Raw genomic sequence first — 22,287 nt, forward strand, 5'->3', positions numbered from 1 at the left:
TGCTCCCCTGGGAGCTCAGACTCTCACCACAGAGAGCCGAGGGGCAGCTGTGAAACGAATATTTTGCTTCAGCCACCACTTATCGCAGCTCACAGTGATGCACAGGCTGTCCCTGAAGGAATCCATCTGGATTTCAGCTGGGCTAGGCTAATCCTGGCACACGTCTTCTCGGGATCTCTGATCTCACATGCACGCCTCTGAAAACACAGCTTATCAGAGCAGCTGCTCTTCACATAGACCGAAGGACAGATGAGATGGCTGTGCTTGTTCTTCACTTTATCTCTTATGCCCTTTTCTATTTCTTATCCTTTGGGATCCCAAAACATTCATCCAGAATCCTCTCACCTTGGCCAAGGCCTTCCACCACAGCCCCTTATAATTTATAGCCAGGCCCTAACCCTTGTCTGTGATTTTTCAACAGCATCACTAATGCTTCTTCTCCATTTCTGAGGAATATAAAAAAAAAAAAGAGATCTGTGCAGAGAGGCTAGAAAGCAACTCTTCTTTATCTGGAATGGGTTTTGTCTAATTATTGGTACTGATTGTGCAAAATCCATCCACCTGAGATCAATCCTTCAAAGGTGAACTGTCCAGGAATAGACTCACATACTCCCTCCCCACCAGAAGAAATTAATTCAGATCGAACAAAGACACGCAGGCAGATTTAGATGCTTTAAGGCTCTTAGAAACAACAAGCCAAATCACCAGGAGTCACCCACCTGGCAAAGGGAAGGAATAATCTCTCTCACTTCTGGGACCAAGTACAAAATAAGCCACAAAGCACACAAAGGTTACAGTGAGGGAAACTGAATAATCGCTTCCTCCACTTATGCCCACCGTTAGCCTTTTCACATTTCATTCCAATTTAAGCAACGCAGAGCAGATTCATACACAGCCACACGACTGTGATTTCCTAGCAGGAGGGTCTCAGATATTTGCTTTATCCCAAGCGAGTCCTGCAGGGGATCAACAGGCAAGAAGGGACTTCACCACGACAGGACTTGCAGCCCTCTGTGCGAGTTCAGGCCAGGCACCAACCCTCCAAGGTTTGTCTGTGGTACGAAGCATCCTTCCCACGGAGGAGCTGCTGCTCTCTGCTGCCTAACGCTGCCCCTGTCCCCCCAAGTCTCCAGTGGAAGCTCTCAGCCAGCATCGCTCCCGTTCCCACAGCGGGCTGGCCATGCTCAACAGGACGTCCAGGGTATTTCCTGAGCCTTGACTCTGTCCTCTCCCACATTGCTCCGCCAGGCGAGGGGCACACAAATCCCTGTTACGTTTCCTTTGGCTTCATGAGGTTCACGCAGCAACAAGGCGGGTGATGTGGGCACTGCTGAGCCAGAGGAGGGACCGGGTCCGTCTTCACAAGCTGCGTTCACATTCAGGAGCTGCTGCAAGGTGGGTTTTAGCAGCAGCACTCAGAGAAAGGACCTGGACTCCTTGCCCTGCAGGCAGAAACCAGCATTACCCCTGCTCCCTGTTGCCCAGGAACCTGGCTCACCTTCCAACCCACAGCACTTCCTCATGTTTCAAGAGTCGGTTTAAGTTCTCCTTACAACACCAGGTTTTAATAAACACGTCACGAAGTAGGAACTAACCCAGCCCTCGCCCTGACAAGCGAGCAGCGCTTTCTTTTCCAACAGCCAAGCTGCTCCCAGGTTCATGCAAGTCCAAGCCACATGGCATGGGCTGTGCTGGACGCCAAATTACAGTGGGTGACAGCAGCCCAGGTACACAGAACTGAGCAGCAATCCAGCGAGCACCTTCTGACAGCGTCAGATCTCAAATACCACGGTGCTTTGTTCAAGAAAGCCAAGCAGAGAGAGGCACACCTCTGCCAGCACAGCCTCAGCTCCCCAGGTGCTGCCTTGCCAATTCAGTAACCACCAGCCCTCCCAGCGCTCAGGGACAAGGTCGGTCACCCAGTGCAATGCAGACAGGTCGACATGACAAGCATTTCCTTCCTGAACACCTTCCCCTCTCCCAGCCTCCCCAGTTTCAGGTAAGGCCAGCAGATGCTGCAAAAGAACAGGACAAAGCTTTGGCTCCATATGCAGCCCGTCACAGGCAGTGCATGCGCCAACCTCTCGGCATGACAGACAGAACAAGGGGACGGGAAAGACAGCAGAGGTCAGTCAGAATAGGGACAGCTAGCGATAAAGTTAGGAAGCGGCTCATCACACACGGCTACGTCCTACAGGCTGGCTAGCTGGCTTCGCTCTCCTTGGACCTTGGGCTTGTTTAACAGAGCAAATGCTAGGATCCTGGGAGATTTGCCTTGCAATTAAATTAAGGTAGGTCGTGCTGCTGGTTCTACCTGGCCCATTGCCTTGCAAGGTGGCCTTGGAGAAGCCGTTCCCCTCTGGCCTTGAGGGAGAACCCCAACTGGCACAACCCCAAACCCAGGGGCCCGAGGCATGCCCTGAGCCAGCGAGTGCCACCTAGAGCACTCCAGGTCCAGCAGATGGGGAATGAAAAACCTTTGCTCAGTCCTAATCCTTCTGGAGCTATGCTGCACCCTCTGATAGCTGTAACCAAGCAGCAAGGATTAACTAGCAAGTAGGGAAGATACAAAACCTACCTTCTAGGTGTCTTAATGCTCAAAGCTATTTCCTTAATAAGCCCTGCACTCCACTCAGTGTATGCCCTGGCAACCCGTCTGTGTGACCCAAAGGCAGAGCGGTTATTTTAATGATGCATTCTGCCAGCAAATGCCATCGTTTCAAAGCAGCGAGCAGAATTTAACCTGAAGCACAAACTGAGCATCCCAGACCTGCACGAACTGTTAAACAAGGCACAAAAGACCAGCTCATGGGTGGAAGAGAGACAGGAGATGGGAGAGGGAACCTAAAAGGAACTGATACCTTAGAGTAAAATCAAAATGAAAGCTCTTTTTCCTTTTCAGAAAGCAACCAAAGAAAAAGATAAAGATGTTATTATACTTACAACAAAGTGATGAATTCATAGATAGTGCTAACGGAAACACAATGTCTGTGTTCTTTTTCCACAGTACTGCCAATGACAGATCGCTGTATTTCCAAAGAAAGCCACGTAAAGAGAGAACTGTCCATCCCTCCCTGGGACAGCTTGTTCCTCTAGCTCACCCTGCAGTTTACCCATGTGGTACTTGGCTAAAGGTGGAAGCTGTTCCAAAGTGGCCACAGATACTAAAAGACTGTAGGCTATGCCACAGGTCTGACTCAGTCTCAGTGATCTCTTCCAAGCAACGTTCTGCAAGGTTGGAACTTGCAGCATGATCTGAACCATCTCAGCAGTGGCAAACATCTCACTGCAAGGTCCAAAAGGTCTAAAATCCAAATGGATGAGACCAGCTTGGAAAAGAGGTCATGCGCACAGCTGAGAGGGATGTGTGTTGCTGAAGTAGATTTCAGGTGGTTTTTTTTTCCAACAAAATACGCTAGTTGATCTTTCTACATACTCAAAATGATTAACTGTGCATCAATGACAAAAATGAACCTGTAACTGAATGGAGGAAGCAGTGGAGATTCATGCAGAACCCAGCAACTGAAGGGAGGAGAGAAAAAACAGCCCTCAGAAGGGGTTAATGCTCCACCAGGGGTGACTGACCTTTGTATTTGTAACTGTGGTAAGTCGTCACACCAAAAAGAACAACAAAAAAAGACTGAAGCTAAGAGCTTCAAGCTCCCCGTGGCTCTCCAAACTTCACTTTTATCAGGTTAACATTACAGAAATTCACAAGCACGCAAAGAGAATGTATTGTGTTTAATGGACCAGTCAATCTAGAATATTTTCATTAGGAGAGCATAATGAATGGGCTAAACTTCACTACATCATTTCTGCAAAGTAATGCAGAACAGACAGAGGATTGGAAAGGCAATTCCAACCAGCAATAAATATTTCCAAGAAGAGGGAAAAAAGTGACTCTGCCCCCTCCTTAAATCCTTCCCAGTTCTTAAGCAAATGAGGCACCAGTGATGGTTGTTAACAGACGAGCTGTTAATAGACCAGCTGTATCTAAAAGATCAGATACAAGCTGGGATGGGTAATCATTAATGGTTAAAACCATCCATGCCCCACAGAAAATTGCTGGTCCTGAATAGAGAGAAATCACATGTGGGTGTTAATTCTGCTCTGAAAAGTTATTGGGATCTGTGTGATTTAGAGTTTCTCATTCTCCACTGTGCCTCAGAAACAATCTCTCTCTCTCCTGCAGTGTTAAATTACTCTTCTTCACAGACAACGGCTGTATGAGGCTCTACATACTTCTGAATCTTGTTTTCAGACCCCAGTTCCTTGACAGGCTGTTTATCCCTCAAGAGCAGCTGAAATAAAACTTGGTCAATGTCAGCTCTCCCAAGTAGGGGTGCTGGTAGCCTGCAACTGCCAATTAACAAGGACTTTGTCTCTCCCCTGTGTGAAGGTCTGCTATTTATACTCCAAAAAGAAAGCCTTTCAGTTCTCTTGATACTAGTGCAAAAAGGCCAAATCGCATAGAAGATACTTTGGGGAGGGCACACCACAGTCCACAACCTTACTTCCCCAAACCTCGCGGGTCTCTAAAGAAACCACAGTGCTTAATGACCCACACTGCTGCAGGTTCACTACTATCTAAGGGCAACACATTGAGGCTCCCATGGTGTTTGCAGTTTGGAGTGACCTTAAAGCTGCTGGCACACAAGACGAGAAAAGCACTTCACTTCAACATGATGGCCATTCTGGAAAGCGAGCGTTTTGTTAGTAACATACCTTTTCTGCTTGTACGTCAGCATTGCTTCAGCAATGGGCAACTGGTGTGCACAGTTTGCCCCTGCTATATACTGCGTTATTCTGGAGACGACATCAGGTGCCTCTGGAACTGCAACAGAAGAGAGGAAAATCAACAAAGCGACTTCTCAGACCATCACCAGCACTGCCCTCCATTTGCTCAGCCAGGCAGCTGATGGTACCCAGCCAGCTTCATCAGAACTGCATCTTCCAAAGGAAGCTGACTGTGAAGGCGTCTACACAAAAGCAAACAACCTCCAGGAGTACCAAATAAAAACATTAGGAAGGCAGACCAGATACACAGGCATGTGGCACAGCACTATTTATTGAAGTGTTACCGTGAAACTTGTTAAAATACTTTTATCTGAAAATGTGTAGCTGCTTATTAGACTTTTTTCCATCCTGACTGTATATCTGCTGAAGTAGGTGCCTAGTTACCTCTCCCAGAGCTTTGGGTCGTTACTGTGCTCACACCAGCGTTTGCGTTACCTGATTTCCTACTGAACTCATGGCCTTGCTGGGCCCATTGGAAAGACACGTGAGAGGCACGCAAGGATGGAAGAGCACAAAGATCATTTTTGTGGAGCAGCAAGCGTGCCCAAAGTCTGTGAGAGTGCATTTGATTCCAGTTGACAGGAAGGCATTTCCTAAATGCCTTCCGTTTCCTTTTGTTTCAGAAAAAGCATCTCAACTGTGAAATCAAGGGAATGAAAGTTACCCTCACCAGGCACTTCCATGGTTTAATGAACATTTTCACCCAGAGTTTCTTACAATTTCTTGCTCAGGGACCAATGAAAAGCTATCATTATTTGCCAGATTGTCTTATGCCATCACAGGGCTTCTGTGCAGTTATTTTTATATATATATATATATGTGTGCATATATATACATATATATCCTATATTAATCTCTCTATATAAATATGGAGATTCTACAAGGCCTAGATGGCATAAAAATGATGATGCATTTTCCACATAGCACACAGGCAAGTAAAAAAGGCTGTAGCATACAATCTACAAAGAACAAACAAGGCTCTTGAGCTGAATCTCTACAGTAATGAAGTATCCCTAAAAGGCAGACACAAAAGCCGAATCTGTACTGACATTTGTCTCCATTTTCAAGGAATTAGAAGACAACTGTTCTGTGCATCTCTTCTTCCATGAGGTCATAATCAAGAAAAAATGTTTGGGTGGCACACGAGGAGACCTCTAGTCCAGCTCCCTGCTCCAAGTAGGGCTAACTACCTCCAGAACAGGCTGCCAAGGGCCTTGTCCTTACAAGTTCCCCTCTGCTGGAAAAGGCTCTGAACAATCCCTTGCGAAGATGCTCTCTTTCCTCCTCTCACAGCTAGAGGACTTCCATGAGCATCTGTTCCCTAAGGAGCCTCAGGCACCCCCTACAACTCCAACATGAGAACCACACTGCAACCCTTGCACCCATGCAAGTGTTCCAAAGGCCATGATGTTTTTTCCTGCTAGTGAAATTCCCATGGGGGATATGCCACCATGAGAGGATTGCTCCTCGTTCCAGTTTCAACCCTTCCTGTAGCCCTAAATGAAGGACGAAAATCCTCCTTTTGCCTGTTTCTCTCCATTCTCGAAGGAACGGAAGGAAAAACTGTAAGCATTAATATTTTAAGCAAATCAGTACTCTAACAAACAGCAAGGCTTTATGCTGGCCTAGAACAGATTCAGATCAGAACAGGAACTCGTTGATCTGACCTAGGGCAGCTCTCACATGTTACAAGCACTGGTGAAGAACAAAATTCTTTTTTAATGAGAAAGATCCTGCCAGCGGATTTCAGAAATGCCAAGGTCATTCCCCCGTGCAACTAACAGAAGTTAATCTTCCCAAAGTTTACAGTTTTTGGAATCTTTTGGGCTGGACAATTTCTGAAGGGTCACAGAAAGCAATGTACTGAACATGGTGGTCTGTGAGACCTCCTCACCACAGAACAAAGCTGAGAGCTAGGTAAAAACAGAGTGACTCAGAGACAGCTAGCGTCCTGGAGCCAACAGCTGTTTGCAAACCACCAAGCAGAGGACATACAAAGGTCAGCATCTGAAAAGGGAATGTGGTGGAGTTAGGAAAAAAGAGGAACAAAAACATTTGTCTGCTTCCTCTTATATTTACTTGACCTTTACTAAAATTACTTATTCGAGCCTTTTATCCCACACAGGCCAGACACAGACTCACGGTCTTACCAGTGGTCTGTGCTTCAAGTTTGTTGAACAGATCTCTCCAGGCTAGATCTTGGAAGAAGTTGTTGTATCTATAATCTACAGACCCCAGATACTTGGCCACTGGATGAGATCCTAAGAAAGAAAGGAAAACATGACAGTTGTTCTTCCCAGCATGGAACGCAGGTATATTTTTCTTTTTGTCTGCAAGGAATTAAATTCCAAAATCCAACTATACTAGACATCCCAGAAATAAGTTTCTTCAACTATAACAACAAAATGTAGTCCAGCTTATCTCTACAAAAGCATGCAAATAGACTTCCCAGCAGAGAGATTGCTTCAGCACCACTTTCAGTGACACCTTCCCTTCTCCCCTCTCCCTCCCGCCAAATTAAACTTTAAAAAGCCAAGGAAAACAGGGCTGCGAAACTGCTGAGGAAACAAATGATTTGGAAGACACGGAGGCCACGTGGCTCTCCATCTCCATCACTCAGTTTTGTGAGAGGCTGGCCCCGCAGCACTTCGTCCCTGCAGGCACTGTGGCCACAGGAGACAGATCCTTCCTCCAAACACCATTTGCACACCATTGCTCTATTGCAACAGAGGAGAGGAGATCACCTGCAACCAGGGAAAACCACCCAGGGAGCCTCATTTAATAGGAGGAGCAGCAAAATGGCCATAGATGCAATATATAAGCTATAATTAAAGACAGAAGTCAGAGCCCCAGGATTACAGTCCCGGTGAATGTTGGCACATGCATCAGGTACCTGCGTGCCCTAGCTAAGCCTCGTGCTCCTCTAAGAGCATGGAAAAGACCTCATTTCACCAACTTTGTGTCCTGCCTGCAGCTTGCAGCCCTGGCTGGAGACCTGCCTTCACCCTCCACCGAGCAGGGAAGGGAAAGCATTGAAGCCACCACCTCTGCCCTAGGAGAGGTGAAAACATTTGCCACTTTCATTTTAGGTGCCATGTGTCCCCAGCTCAGACAACCTGATCTTACAACAACTTCTCCAGCAGAGGAGAGGAGGTGTGCCAGGGCTGCTCTGCCCAGCCGCCACGTTTCAGGCTTTGCTCTTTCCATGCTCAGCATGAGCCTTGTACATTCACACTTTGTACAGGCCTCAGAGCTTCTCCTCAGCAGCCTATTTTTGTCCTTCCTGCACGCTGATTTCTCACATTAAGCCTCACTTCCAGAGACCACAACAGCTGTGTCATCGGCTGGTAATCGCTAACCTGACAGCTCCGGCCCAAAACACCCCTGATTGCTTAAATATGCTTATCGTCCGCATCTAAAGCTCACAGTGGAAAAACCCACTGCTTCTCACCCTCCAAACCAGTGCTCATTTTCAGACTTCCACACCACGTTTAAGCAGACGGCCCCTGAGTTCCCCTCAGAGTCATTACAAACCGAGGCCTAAGCTCTCCCCTGGAGCCTGCTGGAAATGGCTACTTTGAGCCTTGTAATTTCTTTTCCTGTGGCGTTTTTAGCAGCGCACGTGGAGCAGCTCGGCGTCACACGCTGGAGAAGTGACAGCTTTCCCACATGCTGGAAAAACACAGCACACATGCATGGCAGATGCAGCTGGAAACGAGTACTAAACAAAAGATATCCCAAGTTGTATCCCTGGGAGCTAGATAAAATGTTTTTTTTAAAAACTACGGTCAAAATAATCCCAACTTTCTTTTTTTCCTTCTCTTGCTTGCATCTTTTCAACTGTCTCTCCACTAGTTTGGGCATTAAAGGAGTCTTTCAGCCACAGAACTGGCAGCACAAAGCAGGACCGAATCTCCCAGTACAGACATTTACGGACAAGCAGCATTTCTCAGTGTCAGCAAACCACTGCAGGTTGGCTCTTCAGTCCCTGCAGCATGTAGCTGAAGGTAAAGCCACCCTAGAAAAGACTCCACCACTCCCTGCTTTGAAGGTGCTGCTAACAGCAGAAAACTTTTCCTTTAAGACATTTATGGCATGGTCCCCATCTTGTCTTTGGTGCTTTTTCAGTTGTCAGGAAGAAGACGTTGCTGCTCAATCACTTTAATGAAGTGCCAGAAATAAGCACTTGATCCAATCAGGAAATACTGCAGACTTCTATGGGAAAGGCCACGATAGGAGAGAAGTTTCTATATTTAAAGCACATTCAAGAAACATTCACAGTTCCATTTATCAATTGAAAGTGCTTTATTTTTTAAATTACTGAAGTTTTAAGGTTAAAAAAATAAACACAACAAAACCCCAAAACACTAGCTAAATCTTGTGCATGAGTTTCAAAAAGACGATATTTTCAGACCATTAAAGACTGAAGGACGGAAAACTTTTTTGTAGGCTAAGAGACAGGCAGCACGTGAGGACCCAAATCTTCAGCCACAGAGTCTCATTCAAAGCAAATTGGAGCCTGCAGAAATCTTTCCTTCTCGTGTTTCTGTCCCCTAAAGGGTTCTCTCTCCTATTGCTACCAACTACTTTGGAAACTAAATGCCTTCCTTACAGAAGGATCCAGGGCTCCTGTTCTTTTTCACTTGATCCTGCACATCTCACCACCAAATCAACAGCCTTCTATCCACTGCTCAGGGTGCCGGGCAGCTTGACTCCTACAGCAAATGCCATCAACTGGTCCCAAGCCTAGAAGACTGGAAAAAACACTTTTCAAGGTTACTGCTGCCTGTGTCATGTCACCTAAGTGCCCTGTTCACATCCACTGAAGCCAAGCCTTGGACTGGACCAACTTCTGCCATCACACACTTACAACACCAACATTGCCCAGATGCCCCTGCCCACAAGCACCAGGGACTGCCTGGCTGCCCAGGCCTCTCTGCTCCAGCATTCCTCACATTTTTGACTGTGACAACGAGACCCCTGATGTTATTATCAGTGCACACCACTTCCCTGGACACAAGAGATCCAAGCTGGGTTACTTCCCAGCCAGGCAGGCTTGCTGAGCTGTTGGAAGGGCAGAGATAAGGTGCTGGAAAACTGAGGAAAGAACCCGAGGAGAAGAGCACGTGAAGGAAAGGTCAAAAGATGCATGTAATTTGAATAATTTAAACTCTCAGCAGTTTCAGAGCCTTTTTAGCATTTTTCATCTCTACCCCCCTCCATAATAAACATTTTCTGTGTAAGCCTCAGAAAGGCCTGAACAGTTATTGCTTTGGGAAACACAGTGCCCAATGAATTAAAGATTTCAGTCAGGGCAAGAGTTTCTAGAACATTATTCTGTGCATTCACTGTACCATGATAATAAGGTATATATACGAGCCTGCCCCTGTGGGAGAAAGGACTCAACCCCTTATGTTAGGCAAAAGGTTTACAAGCAGACTTTGACATCAAGAATAAAGATGAAATTCACTCACACAAGAGCAGTGCAAGCATTAAGCAACGCTATGCCAGCATGAGATTTGCCTCATTTAACAACCTGGCCAAAGCTTTCACGAGGGCTATTGCTAAGGGAACACATCACATTTAACCCATTCATCTTTCTACGAAAAAGAATTGTTCCTTACTTACCTAGAGGGATGATCAAAAATCTCATGTAGCCGAGCCAGTCTGGGGTTTTGTGAGACAGCTGCTCTACAAAGAGCCTCAATACAGCACTGAGGTAATTCTGGGCTCCGGCCACTGCAATTTTAATGGGGTTTGGAGGCTGAGAATTGCAGTTACAGCTAGACAGAAAAAGAGGGAACATGTTCATAATTGTGCTTCCAACCAACTACATCAGAACAAGTCAAAAAAATGGGTTAATAACAACCAAGGCAGAAAAGAGCTCGTTCAACACACAAGGCAATATCAAAATCATTATCAGCAGCTTAAACATTGTTAACAAAATGCAACATTGTTCAGTACTTTCTTAATTGGTCTTCTTGCTTCTTTTTCCACACATTTTGATAGTTTACAAAGGGTTGTATAAACAATCTACATTGGGATGTACCCATTGCAACTAACAGCTGTGTTGGAACATATCTACAGCCCTCAATACATAGCTAGGAAATGCCTCAAGCAATTGAGGACATTATCTGGGAATTAATTTAAGGGAAGAAAAAAAAATTGTTTTTAAAGCTATTATCTTCACATGCTTTACTGGTTATTAGATCTGACATAGGAGGCAGCCTACAAAGTACAATCTCTTAAATTCAGTCAATGAAGAGAGATTTGTGTCCTCACACGTGGCAGAACAGCAACAACTTTGCAGGGCTGGCAAGTACTGAAGAACCACACAACTCGGACTTCAGGAGACTAAACTGGGGAGAAGTATTCCCCCACTGTTGGATGGAAAACTCCCTGAGCACTGGGGCACAGGAGCTGAGAGGCTTTTAGAGCTGAGGACTGCCAGCCCTCCTTCCTGCAGGAGGCTCACCAACCAAAGAAGCAAAGGGTCACTTACTATCGCTGTATCCTGGAGACAATAGTACTGAAAGCTGCCTGAATATCAGCTGAGGAGCATGTGCAGACCACTGGCAAGGTATGCTTTTGTAAGACATCTGATAGGTACTGAGGAGAGAACAGAACACGTTAAAGTCCTTTTGGCTACAGTTTGCCACGTGAAAATCTCACCTCCCCCCAGCCTCCTATGGATTGTCACAGCAAAGTGTGGGCACTCTCCCCATGTCCCATGTGTAGGTGACGCCGCTGTTTCCCAGACACCTTTTCCTTGTGCATCAGCCATAGAATGGCTTTTCCTCTACAAAGATGGAAGCACTGCTTGACAAACACGAACACTACATCCAAAACATTGCATTTCTGGCAGTGATGACTCTAGACCAGCAGTTCTCACGGCCGCAGGGAGCAGGGCAGCAGCAGAAGGCTGTTTGCCTAGCAGACAGCTCTGGGTAAGAGCAGATGCTCTCTACTTACCTGCCTGCAGACCTGCACATACGGTGCTCTCTGATTTAAAAGAACTTGACAAACACAATATTCTAATATTTTGCCTACCCTCGAATACCAGAACAACAACAAAAAATAGTGCTACATTCCTTGTGTTGGACCTTTCCCCCTCCATGCAGCTCAAAGGGAAAAAAGTTAACATACACCTGAAGTACATATGGATAAAATGTTGACAAGTGTCCGCAGTTATCTCACTTTCAAATTCTGCACCACTAATCCTCACACCCTAGCCAATGCCATCATCATCTCATCTGATACCATATACATTGCTGGAAGAAACCTGCACAGCTCTCTCTCCATCTCTAGATGGCATTTCTCCCTCTTCCATGCTTAGAGTGACTTGGAACCTGTAACTCAACTGGTATTTCTGATCTCTCAGACACTGAGACCCCAGTTCTACTAGAAGCAGAGAGCAGAACCAGCCAACGTAACTCCACAAACCTGGCACAAGTTCTACAGCCTACAGTCAACCAGTACACATTTAACTTGCCTTTTCTATATATTTCTATATATTTTATTGCTGTCTCAGACTGAGGTTCAGAAAGGAGCAAAATTTGTTTTGACGCCCCACCCAAACTCAAAGCAAATGATTCCACATTGCCAGTACAAGAGAGCAGCGCTCAGAGCTCTCCTTAACACAAACACCACACACCAAGAAAAGATGTGGTGATGCATCCCCAGACAAGAATCACAAAAATATGTGCAAATCAACAATGCTGAAGTATTTTCTCCTGTGGAGATCACCAGTGCCCAGCAACATCAGCCTAAACCAAAGATGTGTCCTCCCTGCTTCCTTTATCCCTTCCTACCATAGTGGAGAAGCAAGCTCTTGAGTGCAAGGCTCTAGCCATACCTGTTGTGCTGCTAACCAGAAGAAATGGCCTTTCAAAGAACAGAGAAAGTCTCTGGGAAAAGATTGAGCTGACAAAGCTTTACAAAATCCATAGCATCTCTTGGTGAAACTCTGTGTGTAGGCAATTAACCTTCAATTTATCGCCACCCCCATGAACCACCACTGCAGAATCTACTTGGTTAGTGGTAAAGGTCAATTCCCAAGAAGAACAGTGCTTCAGATAACGTCTCCAGCATTTACCTGGCCTTGCCAATCAGAAGTATTGACAAGAATAATGTTTTCTGGCAGCTGGTCATCAGAAACCAGGATGTGATTTAGTTGGTCATACACCGTTTTCCTGGGGATCTGGAAATGAAGACACAGAACAGAACAACAGAAGGTATCAGCTTTAATCCTCATACCAGCAGCTCCAGCTCCTGCAGTTTGAGAGTGGTGGCTCTGTGTGGGCTGGCCAGTTCTTGGTCACTCCATCAGCAACACATGCTAATGGACACATTGATTGCTGGCAGTGACATTTGTCAGCTTCTTCAGCACTGCAATATTCTGCAGGCTCCTTTATTGGCCACCTTGGTTTTGTCAGCCATTACTCCTTCTGCAATGCATTTTCCTTAAGTCACTTTATACCAACTAACAGTAGCTCGAGGAATTCTGGATTTACAGAAACCAGCAGCTATCTCTGTCAAGGAGGGAATTAACCGAATCCTGCAGTTAACAAGAGCATGGCACAGAGATATTCTGCATAAATCAGTCCCCTTTTGCAACTTCCCTTATTTCAAAGGAGTAATTTCCCTTATTTCTAAGGAGTAATTCCTCAAAACATCCCTATTTGTTCCTCATCACAACAATCTGTTCCAGTGTTTTCAATTTATGGCTGGCAACAAGCTGGCAAAGCCCAGCAGACAGCATGGAAGGTACAATTATCAGCCAAGAAGTAAATTTCCTCCTTCCTGGAGCTGTGAGGTCCTGTACCTTTCCAGCAGGGACAGCACTTGGGCCAGAAGGAAAGGGATCACAGGAGACAGATGGAGAACACAAAAGCCATGAGTGGCTGGAGACAGAGAAACATTTTTCACACCTGTAAGTGGTGCCGGGTGTCTGGAGATCGTTCATTATCCAGACTGTTTGCTCTTTCATTCTGTGGCCTCACTGGCTGCCTCTCCTTCAGAGATGTGCTTCTTCCCCGCCGTCCCGTCTGCTTCCCTTCAGACCTGCTAGAGAGAAATGCTTTCATTCCAGACCTGGCTCATATCTGAGCAAAATTCACCCCCAGACTCCCTAGATCACCCCCATCTGGCAACCTCAGCAATGCGACTCCAAGCACTGGAGATTCACACATGTAAACCTGAGCTAGCCTGAGACCTGTTAATTCTGCTTCTGATGGCGCAGAAGCTATAGAGCACATGGTGCAGCCACACAGAATGTTGTCATCGTGTCCTCAGAGTCACAGGCAGACTTCCACAGCAAGACACACACCACCACCACCACGCTAATCACCACTCCAGCATAATATGAACCATCCACACAAACTGTAGACTCACACCCAAAAGCAGCACAGAAATACCTCTTCAAAAGAGCATCTATCTGCTCACAAATAAATAACCAAATAAACTACATGGTGTGGTTGTTGAAGATCACGTTCATTCCCCTATTAGGGAACTTAGACCCGACAACCACCTTTATGGCCAAAATCTGCATCAGCTGATCCAACAACAGGGTCTTTGAGCATGCAGCCCCAGAGTAAACATCCCTGAGCAACATCAGTATTCCTTTTCAGGGTTCTTGGTATTCATTTATCAAGTGCCCAAGGCCCACCTCTCAAGTGCCTGAACACAAGGATGGGCTCCTTGCAGTCGATGCCTAAAGGCCATACCGAACAAAGGCTAGCAGGCTGTCCACGTCCTCCCAAGCAGCCCTGCAGCAGGTGCAATGCTGTGCCACTGCTCTACCTGGTGGATGGGATAATGAGGGACTCCGTCTTGGTGATCTTCCCGCTGGGCGGGAGCTTCTCAACAAACACATCTGGTGTGGGAAGCTCAGCTTCTTGAACCTCAGCTTGCTGGCTGGACTCCTGCAAACACACAGAACCAAGTCAGGAACAAACCCTTCCCTCCTTGTGACTACCACGAGGGCTGGCAGGAGGGACACCTGGCTGGGCTACATGCAGCCCGTCCCTTCCAGACACGCTACTCAAGGCCAAAGTCAATACGGTCTTGTTGAGAGAGAAATACATTGGAGAAATGTACAAATAGCATGTTTTCAGCAGAGCAACTTGAGCTTTGGGTTTTTTTTTCCCCCAGGACCAGCTTGATTTCTGCCAATTCAGCTGGAAGTAGTAGTTCTGCCTGACATAATGCACCAACCCCAAGAATACTTTCCAGGACGATTCACGTGCTCAGTGGCATATTTCAGGCCAGCCTTCCTCAAACCAAGAGAAAGGCTGTTTAAAAAGAAGGCCATGCGAAGCATTTTAATGTCAAAAGGCTGAAAGACAAGAACCTCCAACAACTGGGGTCAGGAGCAGAGCTCAGCATTATCTTCACTGCAGCTACCATTGCCTACATCAGCTGTGCTGTATACGCTGCTACATGAACAGGCAGACACATGCCACAGAACGCAGCTCACAGTTGACAACCAAACTGCCAGGAGGAATGGTAACAAGTGAGTTTGCAACTTACAAAAGAGACAGTGTCAGAAATACTGTCGCCTGGGTGTTTGGTTCCAAGAGTCTTTGACTTTTCAGGCACTTCTACCTGCTTGAGAAGAGAAAACCATTAGAAGGTACGACAGAAGCACAATTTTTCACCCATGCCGCCTGGATGAGGCTGTTCAAAAGTCACAGTTTAAATACTGCACAGCTCCGCAGCACAGCCGTGAGTGCTTCTGTTCACATCAGAACTGAATATGTTAGCGCAGGACATGGCAAGGCAGCAGCTGAATCCTGCTTTGAATTTAATGCAACCGTCGCATTTAAAAATCAGGTAACAAAACCCTACAAGAAGATCTGGCACCAATCCAACAGGACCCAGGCCCTGCAAGGCCTCCTCCTGTGGTTCTGCAGCTGTGGTACCAGATGTGGTTAGGCATTAACCAGCACAGACGGCCCTGCAGCTGCTTCACAGAACCAGCCTGGGTGCCTTCAAGCTCGGCGGCCTCCCTGCAATGCCAAGGCCTGGCACTGCTCTTGGCAACACAGCGCCGGATCAGACACAGATAAGAAACACACACGTCTCATGAATATGACAGCTTGTGAGACCAAGGGAAGGTGCTTGGGGCAGGGCCTCCACTGGAGGCTCTGTTCTGGAGCTCCTGGACGCAGGCAAGGCAGGTCCAGCCCCTGAGCCCACTTGCTCCCATCGAGGCTGCTCGTTAGCGCTGTGACAGGAGGCGCTCCAGCTCCCCCCCTTCCCTCAGCCTTAGATACTCAGTGCCTAAAACCCTCAGACAGATCCATTACTACACTGAGAGACATACTTTACACCACACAGTGTACAAGAGGCAAGAAAGTCCCCCAGAATTGGTGCTGATATTCGCTGTGCCTAGTACTGCCATCCAACAGGAGATGGAAAAGGGTGAGCAGCATTCACTTCAGCATTCGCTCCCAGCCACCAGGAAAAGCAACCTGACATCAGTGTGGTAAAGCTTCCTCCAAGCAGGGTCAGGGAATCCCTACAGCTCGCAGGCAACATCTCCCATCCTGGCTACTGCAAGTGCATTGAAAACGTGGAGATGCTCACACTATTAGCAAGTATTCAATACATAAACTGAAGGCGCTGACTTAACACTTGATTTCTGTTAAAAAAATAAAAAAATAAAATCACTCTTTCTTGACAGAATATTCACGTCTCTGCATCCAAGTCTTTGGAGGAGGTCAGAGAGGGTGCTTTAATTTACACATGTACATAGAGATAGCGCAGGTATCAAGGATGAACACGACAGGTTAGCACCGTGTGGTCAGAGCACTTTAATTTCAAAGGGAATGCAGATGGGCAGACAAGACCTTGAGGCTGCTACGTTAACTGCAGACAGATAACCTTCTTGAGACGACTTACAGGACTTGATGGCTCTCTCTGGCTCTTGATGCTGTGGATGCTACCAATTTCTGTCTGAGAGCTGGAGTGTGACAGTCCTTCAAAATAAGGTCTGAATAAGGAAAACAAAAACAGTCTGTTTTTATTAAGAGCATTAACAGAGAAAGTCCGCTATGTTCCCAGCAAAGAAACGTGACTGTTCCCAAAGTGTCTTACCACTCCTCTACACTTCCAGTAAAATTTACAAGCTACTTTTGATCCTGTGAGTGAAAGGAAGGGGAGGAAAGGTCTCCAGGACAGCAGGACAAGCCTGAAAGTCCAAGGAGTCCTGTCTAGCCCTGGCACTGACTGACCGACCTCCATGTACCGGCTCCAACATGTCAGCTGTCACCCACCAGATCATATTTATAAAGCGCTCACAAGGAATGCCTGCATGCTCTCACGCGACGCACCAAACAGAAGTTTTTACTTCCATAAAATCTGGGATGGGCCCACGGGCCCAGCATTTTCACCGAGCAGAACAGAACGCACATTCACCCCACACGAGCAGTTGTGCCTTTCCTACCCCCAGCACCAGGTGCAGAGTTTCACACTGCAGCTTTTGTTTCAGCTTCGCAAACGCTGATTGAACTACACAGCATTCCAGACAAGGTCTAGCTCTTGACTGAAAGACAGCAAGTGAAGGAGAATTACTGCCCCCCACCCATTCTCCGCTCCTGTGGGCTAAGTGACTCCTGGTGCTCATGTGCATTTTATTTCCAGCTTGCATCTGGACTTGGCTGCCAGCCCTGGGATCCAATTGCACATTTGCTCAAGAAGATAAGGTAGCACATGCAATCAGATTGTGCCTCCATGTAAAAAGGCAGATCATCACTGCAGGCTTCAAGACTCGATTACAATTCAAGGAACTGATTTTTTGTTGTTGTTGCTGCAGGAAAGAAATAATGCCTACAAGCATCAACATTTATCACATTCCTTTCGTGATATGAATGCAAGAACTGGGCAGAGGAAGCCAGAAAGCATCTCCCCAGGACCAACTAGAAGCGATCCACAGCTCAGCTCCACTGTGCTGCCATACACCAGCACCTACAAAAGCTGGTTCAAAACAGGCTTGGGTGTATCTACTTCTGCTGCAGTCGGTCACCCTCAGGCCCTGAAGAGCTCCTTTATTTCCTGCAGTTCTACTTCCTTAATCCCTGCAAAGACTTTCTTTCCACGTAGGGTCTTATCAGCTTTCCCAGAAAGACCGCCTTGCCTATCACTACTACTGCTTCTGCAGCTTCCAACCCTTCTTCTGCCGCAGCACCAGATTCCTTGCCTGTTTCTACCACCTCTTCAGAACATCTGTGTGAAGTTTATTTCCACTGCCTGCCTGTCAGCAGTTCCTACCCCTGTGCTCAGGTGACAGGCAGGCAGACTATTTGCAAAGGGAACGAGGAAAAAAGAAGAAGGGAAATTAGACACCCCACACCCAACCCACAAGCAATTATCAAGTTATCCTAACATATACTGCTGCTCTGACACCAGGTCAAGGGAGGTGGGAACAGGGTGGAGGGGTGAGAATAGAAACACCATCTAATCCATCTAATCTGTGCTGACACTGCACGCTGTCCCTCTTCAGTCCCAGCTCTCAGGAGACTGAGCCCCAAGCAGTTCCTCAAACTGACTGCTCTGCAGGCGTCTGCCCCAGCATCAGCCACCCCACACTTACTTTAACTTTGGCTTTGGAGTGCTCAAGACACTGTCGTCATCTTCCATTTCTGGCCCGCTGTCGCTGGGGTTCTCTATGTCCAGCGTGTCATACAGGAGGTCCAAGTCCTCCTCCACCTCTGGGACGTGCTCTGCTGGGTCCTGCTCCGAATCCAGAACCTATGTGCAGGAGAAAAGCAGGCATGGCTGACTCTGCTAGCAGTCAAACAGAGCCCGTGAAGTTTGGGGGTGAAGTTTGTCAGTACCTGTGTAAGCAATACTTGCCTCTTGGACTAGTTTTCTAGTTATTGGACTAGTTTTCTAGTTATTAACCATGGAGTATGTTCACTGGTCAACTCTATTCTGTAAACAAAGCCTTCAGAAAGCCCCTAAAGGAGTCCCAGTATTCTTAGAACAAGCACAGAATTGCAGGGCTCCCAACTGAGTAATCTGGGTTGGGTTTCACTGAAAAAGTTGCCATGACACATCCTAATTTCATGTTTGGTACCCAAGCAGGGAGAAATGTGACAAAAACGTCCACAGAAGGTGTCAAACCTGGACAAGGATCAGCTGCAACCCGCATGCAAACCTGAAGAGAACAGGTATCCCATGACAAAACTTCTCTAAAGTTTCTTCCCACATATAGAGTAAGCACAGCGCTGTACCCAGCTCAGAGCTTGCTTTTTGAGTGGCAGCTCCAAAAAACAGCAGGCTGAGACCTCAGATACGGGCGCTGACTCTGCTGAGCTGACTTGGGAAGAACAGCGGAGCTTACAGGGCTGTTGGGAAGAGTCAGGAAGCATGAGGAGTTGCTCACTCTTTCCCACAAACCACAGGATCTGCATGCAGACTGACAGCCAAGCGAGCTGTTAACTGTTTTTCTATCAGATCCTCAATGTTACACAGGTTTCTGGGTTCTGGATCTCTTTCATTTTTAGCTCTGACCAGACAGCTGTCTCTCCTGTGCATCCGCGTTTCCTATCAAAGTTTTTCAAGTCTTGCCTGGCTGTTCCAGTAAGATGATCAAACAGGCAGCAATTTAACTTCACAAGCAATATACATAGTAGTCTACTTGCCTTTGAAAAAGATAATTTCAAAGCCGTCTTTGAAATTAATGGGTACGAGTGATTATCAAAATCTGGTTCTGATAAAACTTGATCTACAAAACATTTGATGGCATTTTAAAGTTGGCCCTCGAGCTTCCATGCAAGGCCAGGGCATTAGGACAGGTCACATCAACTGCAGACTTGGAAACAAAGTGAAGTGAACTAGGAGGAAACAGGATAATGTTCCTGATGACTACAGCAGGGCACACACGGAGCAGTAAAGAGAGCAATATGCAGACAGGAAGGCTTCCAGCACGCATTACTTACCTCATCAGACACTTTAAACCTCTTCAGCAACGCCACAACCTTCTGTTTGAAGTTTTGTTGCTGCAAGTCAAAGACATTTTTACGTAAGTAAAGCATCAGTGAACTGCCTTCTCCCAGTAAGAAGCCCGGCCACATGACACGGGTGCTCTAGCTGCTGCTTCAAGTCAAAAAACTGCTGGCACCACAAACCAAATCTCTGCTATGCACATCTTGAAATCAGCTTTTCCACACCTATGGCACTTCCCTGCATTACAACAAAGTCCCACTCCACTAAACATTATGATAAGCCTTCTGGCCCCGATAGATGGCACCACTCTTGGCTGGACTCACAGTGGACAGCAAATTTCTGGCGAGCATTTGAGAGTCAGCTCCTACAGATCTCAACACTGGTGAGCCAACACAGGGCTCTACCCACAGACCCACAGACCAGACGTATTTTCTATCAAACTGTTTTTCCTGTTGCAGTTCAGGCTTGCTTGTACGACTAGTAGCACTGCAGAGAAGTTGCGAGGCTTGTCCTTTGCACTTGTCTATCAGAAAAATGCTTTCCAAGTCCAATACCCGCAGATCTAGGAAACAGCAGGCACCGAGCCCAAAATAACACAAACCCAGCTGCTGCACTGCCTTTGTGCTCACTTGCACACAAGAGCTATTTCTCTCCCGCAGGACCAAACAGCTGAGATTTATCCTGAGCTGCCCAGCCCTTCTCTGTCGCTGCCCAACCTCACACACACACTCTAAGGAAAAGGCACAGGAAGGCACAGGCAAGAAAGCTGGTTCAGGGCATTTGGAGTGGCATCCCTGTGTCAGGAGGAAAGGGAGGAGAAAATGGCTAGCACCAGGCCACTCTTTGGTGTAGCAAGCTGCTCACCTACTAGCTTGACTCTATCTCATGTGAGCTTTTCTTGTATGTCTCCCTGGTCCCACCACTCTGGCCTCGGACACTTCACCCCACCCCACTCTTCCAAACGTAGCCCTTTACCACTGAATGTAAATCCTGCAAGCTGTGCTGCCTTCTGGCCAGCTGAAGTTCAGGTGAAATAAATTCACCAGGTTCAAACGCTGTCCCCACTGCACTTGCAGGACCAACATGCTCTCATGCTCGAGCTGTGCTCTGACTCGGGATGTAAAGCAAAAACGTAAAAACGTTCATCACGCAGACCAGCGTGGCAGTCTGTGGAGGGAGCACACAAAGCAGGCAGTAGCTGAGGTGGCATGGCAAGAACTGAGCACTGGCCTGAATGCTTTGACAGCTGGCAGACAGGAGCCCTGGTGGGTTTGGAGCTGGGCTGATGTTAAATTTCCTGGCAGAACGTAACCTGGTCTTACACCAGCTCTGCACACCAGAGATTCAGTACCAGCTGAATGGTCGGGGACAGAAAGCCATTCTTATTAAGAAGAAGTTGCTCAAATATTAACTAAGGTGTGTGTTTTGCCCTGTGCTGTCACTAATGCCTGAAAACAATGCTAAGGACATGAAGCACATGAGCTAGCATACTCCTAGTCTATAGAGGATCTTTTTAATTGTACATTCAGGTCAAAACGGTGTTTATTCCAGACCTTCTCAAAACACAGATTTCAAAAATAGCCTCACAGAGGGTACAAATGAACTCCAAACCGACTCCTAAGTCCAAAAAGAAACCTAGCCCATTATGGTGATTTGAGTTATTGTCATCACAGACATGCACAAGTGCTTGTGTCGGCAGAAAGCTGCATTATGGTGCAGTCCAGCACAAGTCAGTGCTCCACACAGGAGTTTTACAGGCAATCACATGCTTGCTGTGAGAGGGCAGATGGCTGCATGCTACCTACCAAAGCCTTCAATATCCAGCTACTCCTTTTCCTCAACAGCACATGCACCACCTCAGGTTCATCGTCAAGCTCCAGCCCAACTGAGCTACTTAAATTTGTTTTGAAACCTTTCCACAAGTCTCTCCCATGCAGAGCACAAGCAGAAGAGCTTCCCTTGAAGCTATGCTTTCAGGACTTACGTGAGCACAGATTCTGCCCTGGCTTCGTTATGAGGCTGAATTTCACATGCTTACATGATTTCTGGAGCTCCCTCATCTTGCAGCTGAAGGACACTCACGGCACACACACCACGGACTGCCCCACTCCCTGCTCTGACAGCTTCTGCCTTCTCTTCACATGCTGTGACCATGCCCCCAAGCTCTCTGCTGGGCCAGCGTGCCTAGTGCTGCTGCTCCCACAAGCCACATGCACTGCAAATCCTGGCCAAACCCCATCAGTGTTAGTAAAACTAATTTCCACCGACCCTGGTTATGGACGTCGTTCTTACTATCGATCTCCGCTGCTTCTTGGGCTTCCCCAGCTCGTACTCATCATCATCCAAATCCTGAACAGAAAGAGGATTCCTTCGTTACCTTCGTGGCTTGGGGACACACGAGCATTTAAGTCCTAACAATGTTCCCTCTATGAACATGCTGCTCTATCTTCCAGGCATTCAACATTTGCTTTAATTGTTTGTGATTATGGTGGCAGAGGAAAAAGGAATTGAGCCAGGTCTGCAGAGAGCCAGAATACC

General features: G+C 46.9%; 2 protein-coding genes across 11 annotated transcripts in view; one reads left to right on the top strand and one right to left on the bottom strand.

Moving 5' to 3' along the window:
• Positions 1 to 22,287, top strand: part of NOTCH2 (notch receptor 2) — a 259,660-nt gene that overhangs the window by 108,652 nt on the left and 128,721 nt on the right. The gene's annotated exons all lie outside the window — the stretch shown is intronic.
• PACS2 (phosphofurin acidic cluster sorting protein 2) overlaps positions 1 to 22,287 on the bottom strand; it is a gene marked incomplete at its 5' end in the record, with an annotated part of 69,212 nt that overhangs the window by 15,830 nt on the left and 31,095 nt on the right. Inside the window, 13 exons of one of the 10 annotated variants that reach the window (XM_084527073.1) lie at positions 2,862 to 2,894; positions 4,726 to 4,834; positions 6,948 to 7,058; positions 10,426 to 10,580; positions 11,300 to 11,406; positions 12,893 to 12,997; positions 13,728 to 13,863; positions 14,599 to 14,720; positions 15,328 to 15,405; positions 16,702 to 16,792; positions 18,392 to 18,549; positions 19,743 to 19,802; positions 22,018 to 22,098. In XM_084527073.1, the coding sequence (XP_084383199.1) occupies positions 2,862 to 2,894; positions 4,726 to 4,834; positions 6,948 to 7,058; positions 10,426 to 10,580; positions 11,300 to 11,406; positions 12,893 to 12,997; positions 13,728 to 13,863; positions 14,599 to 14,720; positions 15,328 to 15,405; positions 16,702 to 16,792; positions 18,392 to 18,549; positions 19,743 to 19,802; positions 22,018 to 22,098 (1,346 nt within the window). The remainder of the gene's footprint in view (positions 1 to 2,861; positions 2,895 to 4,725; positions 4,835 to 6,947; positions 7,059 to 10,425; positions 10,581 to 11,299; positions 11,407 to 12,892; positions 12,998 to 13,727; positions 13,864 to 14,598; positions 14,721 to 15,327; positions 15,406 to 16,701; positions 16,793 to 18,391; positions 18,550 to 19,742; positions 19,803 to 22,017; positions 22,099 to 22,287) is intronic. The other 9 variants (XM_084527080.1, XM_084527079.1, XM_084527078.1 and 6 more) reach the window with 9 other exon arrangements.

The sequence above is a fragment of the Aythya ferina genome, assembly GCF_964211825.1.
Source record: "Aythya ferina genome assembly, chromosome: 8".
Classification (NCBI taxonomy): Eukaryota; Metazoa; Chordata; class Aves; order Anseriformes; family Anatidae; genus Aythya; species Aythya ferina.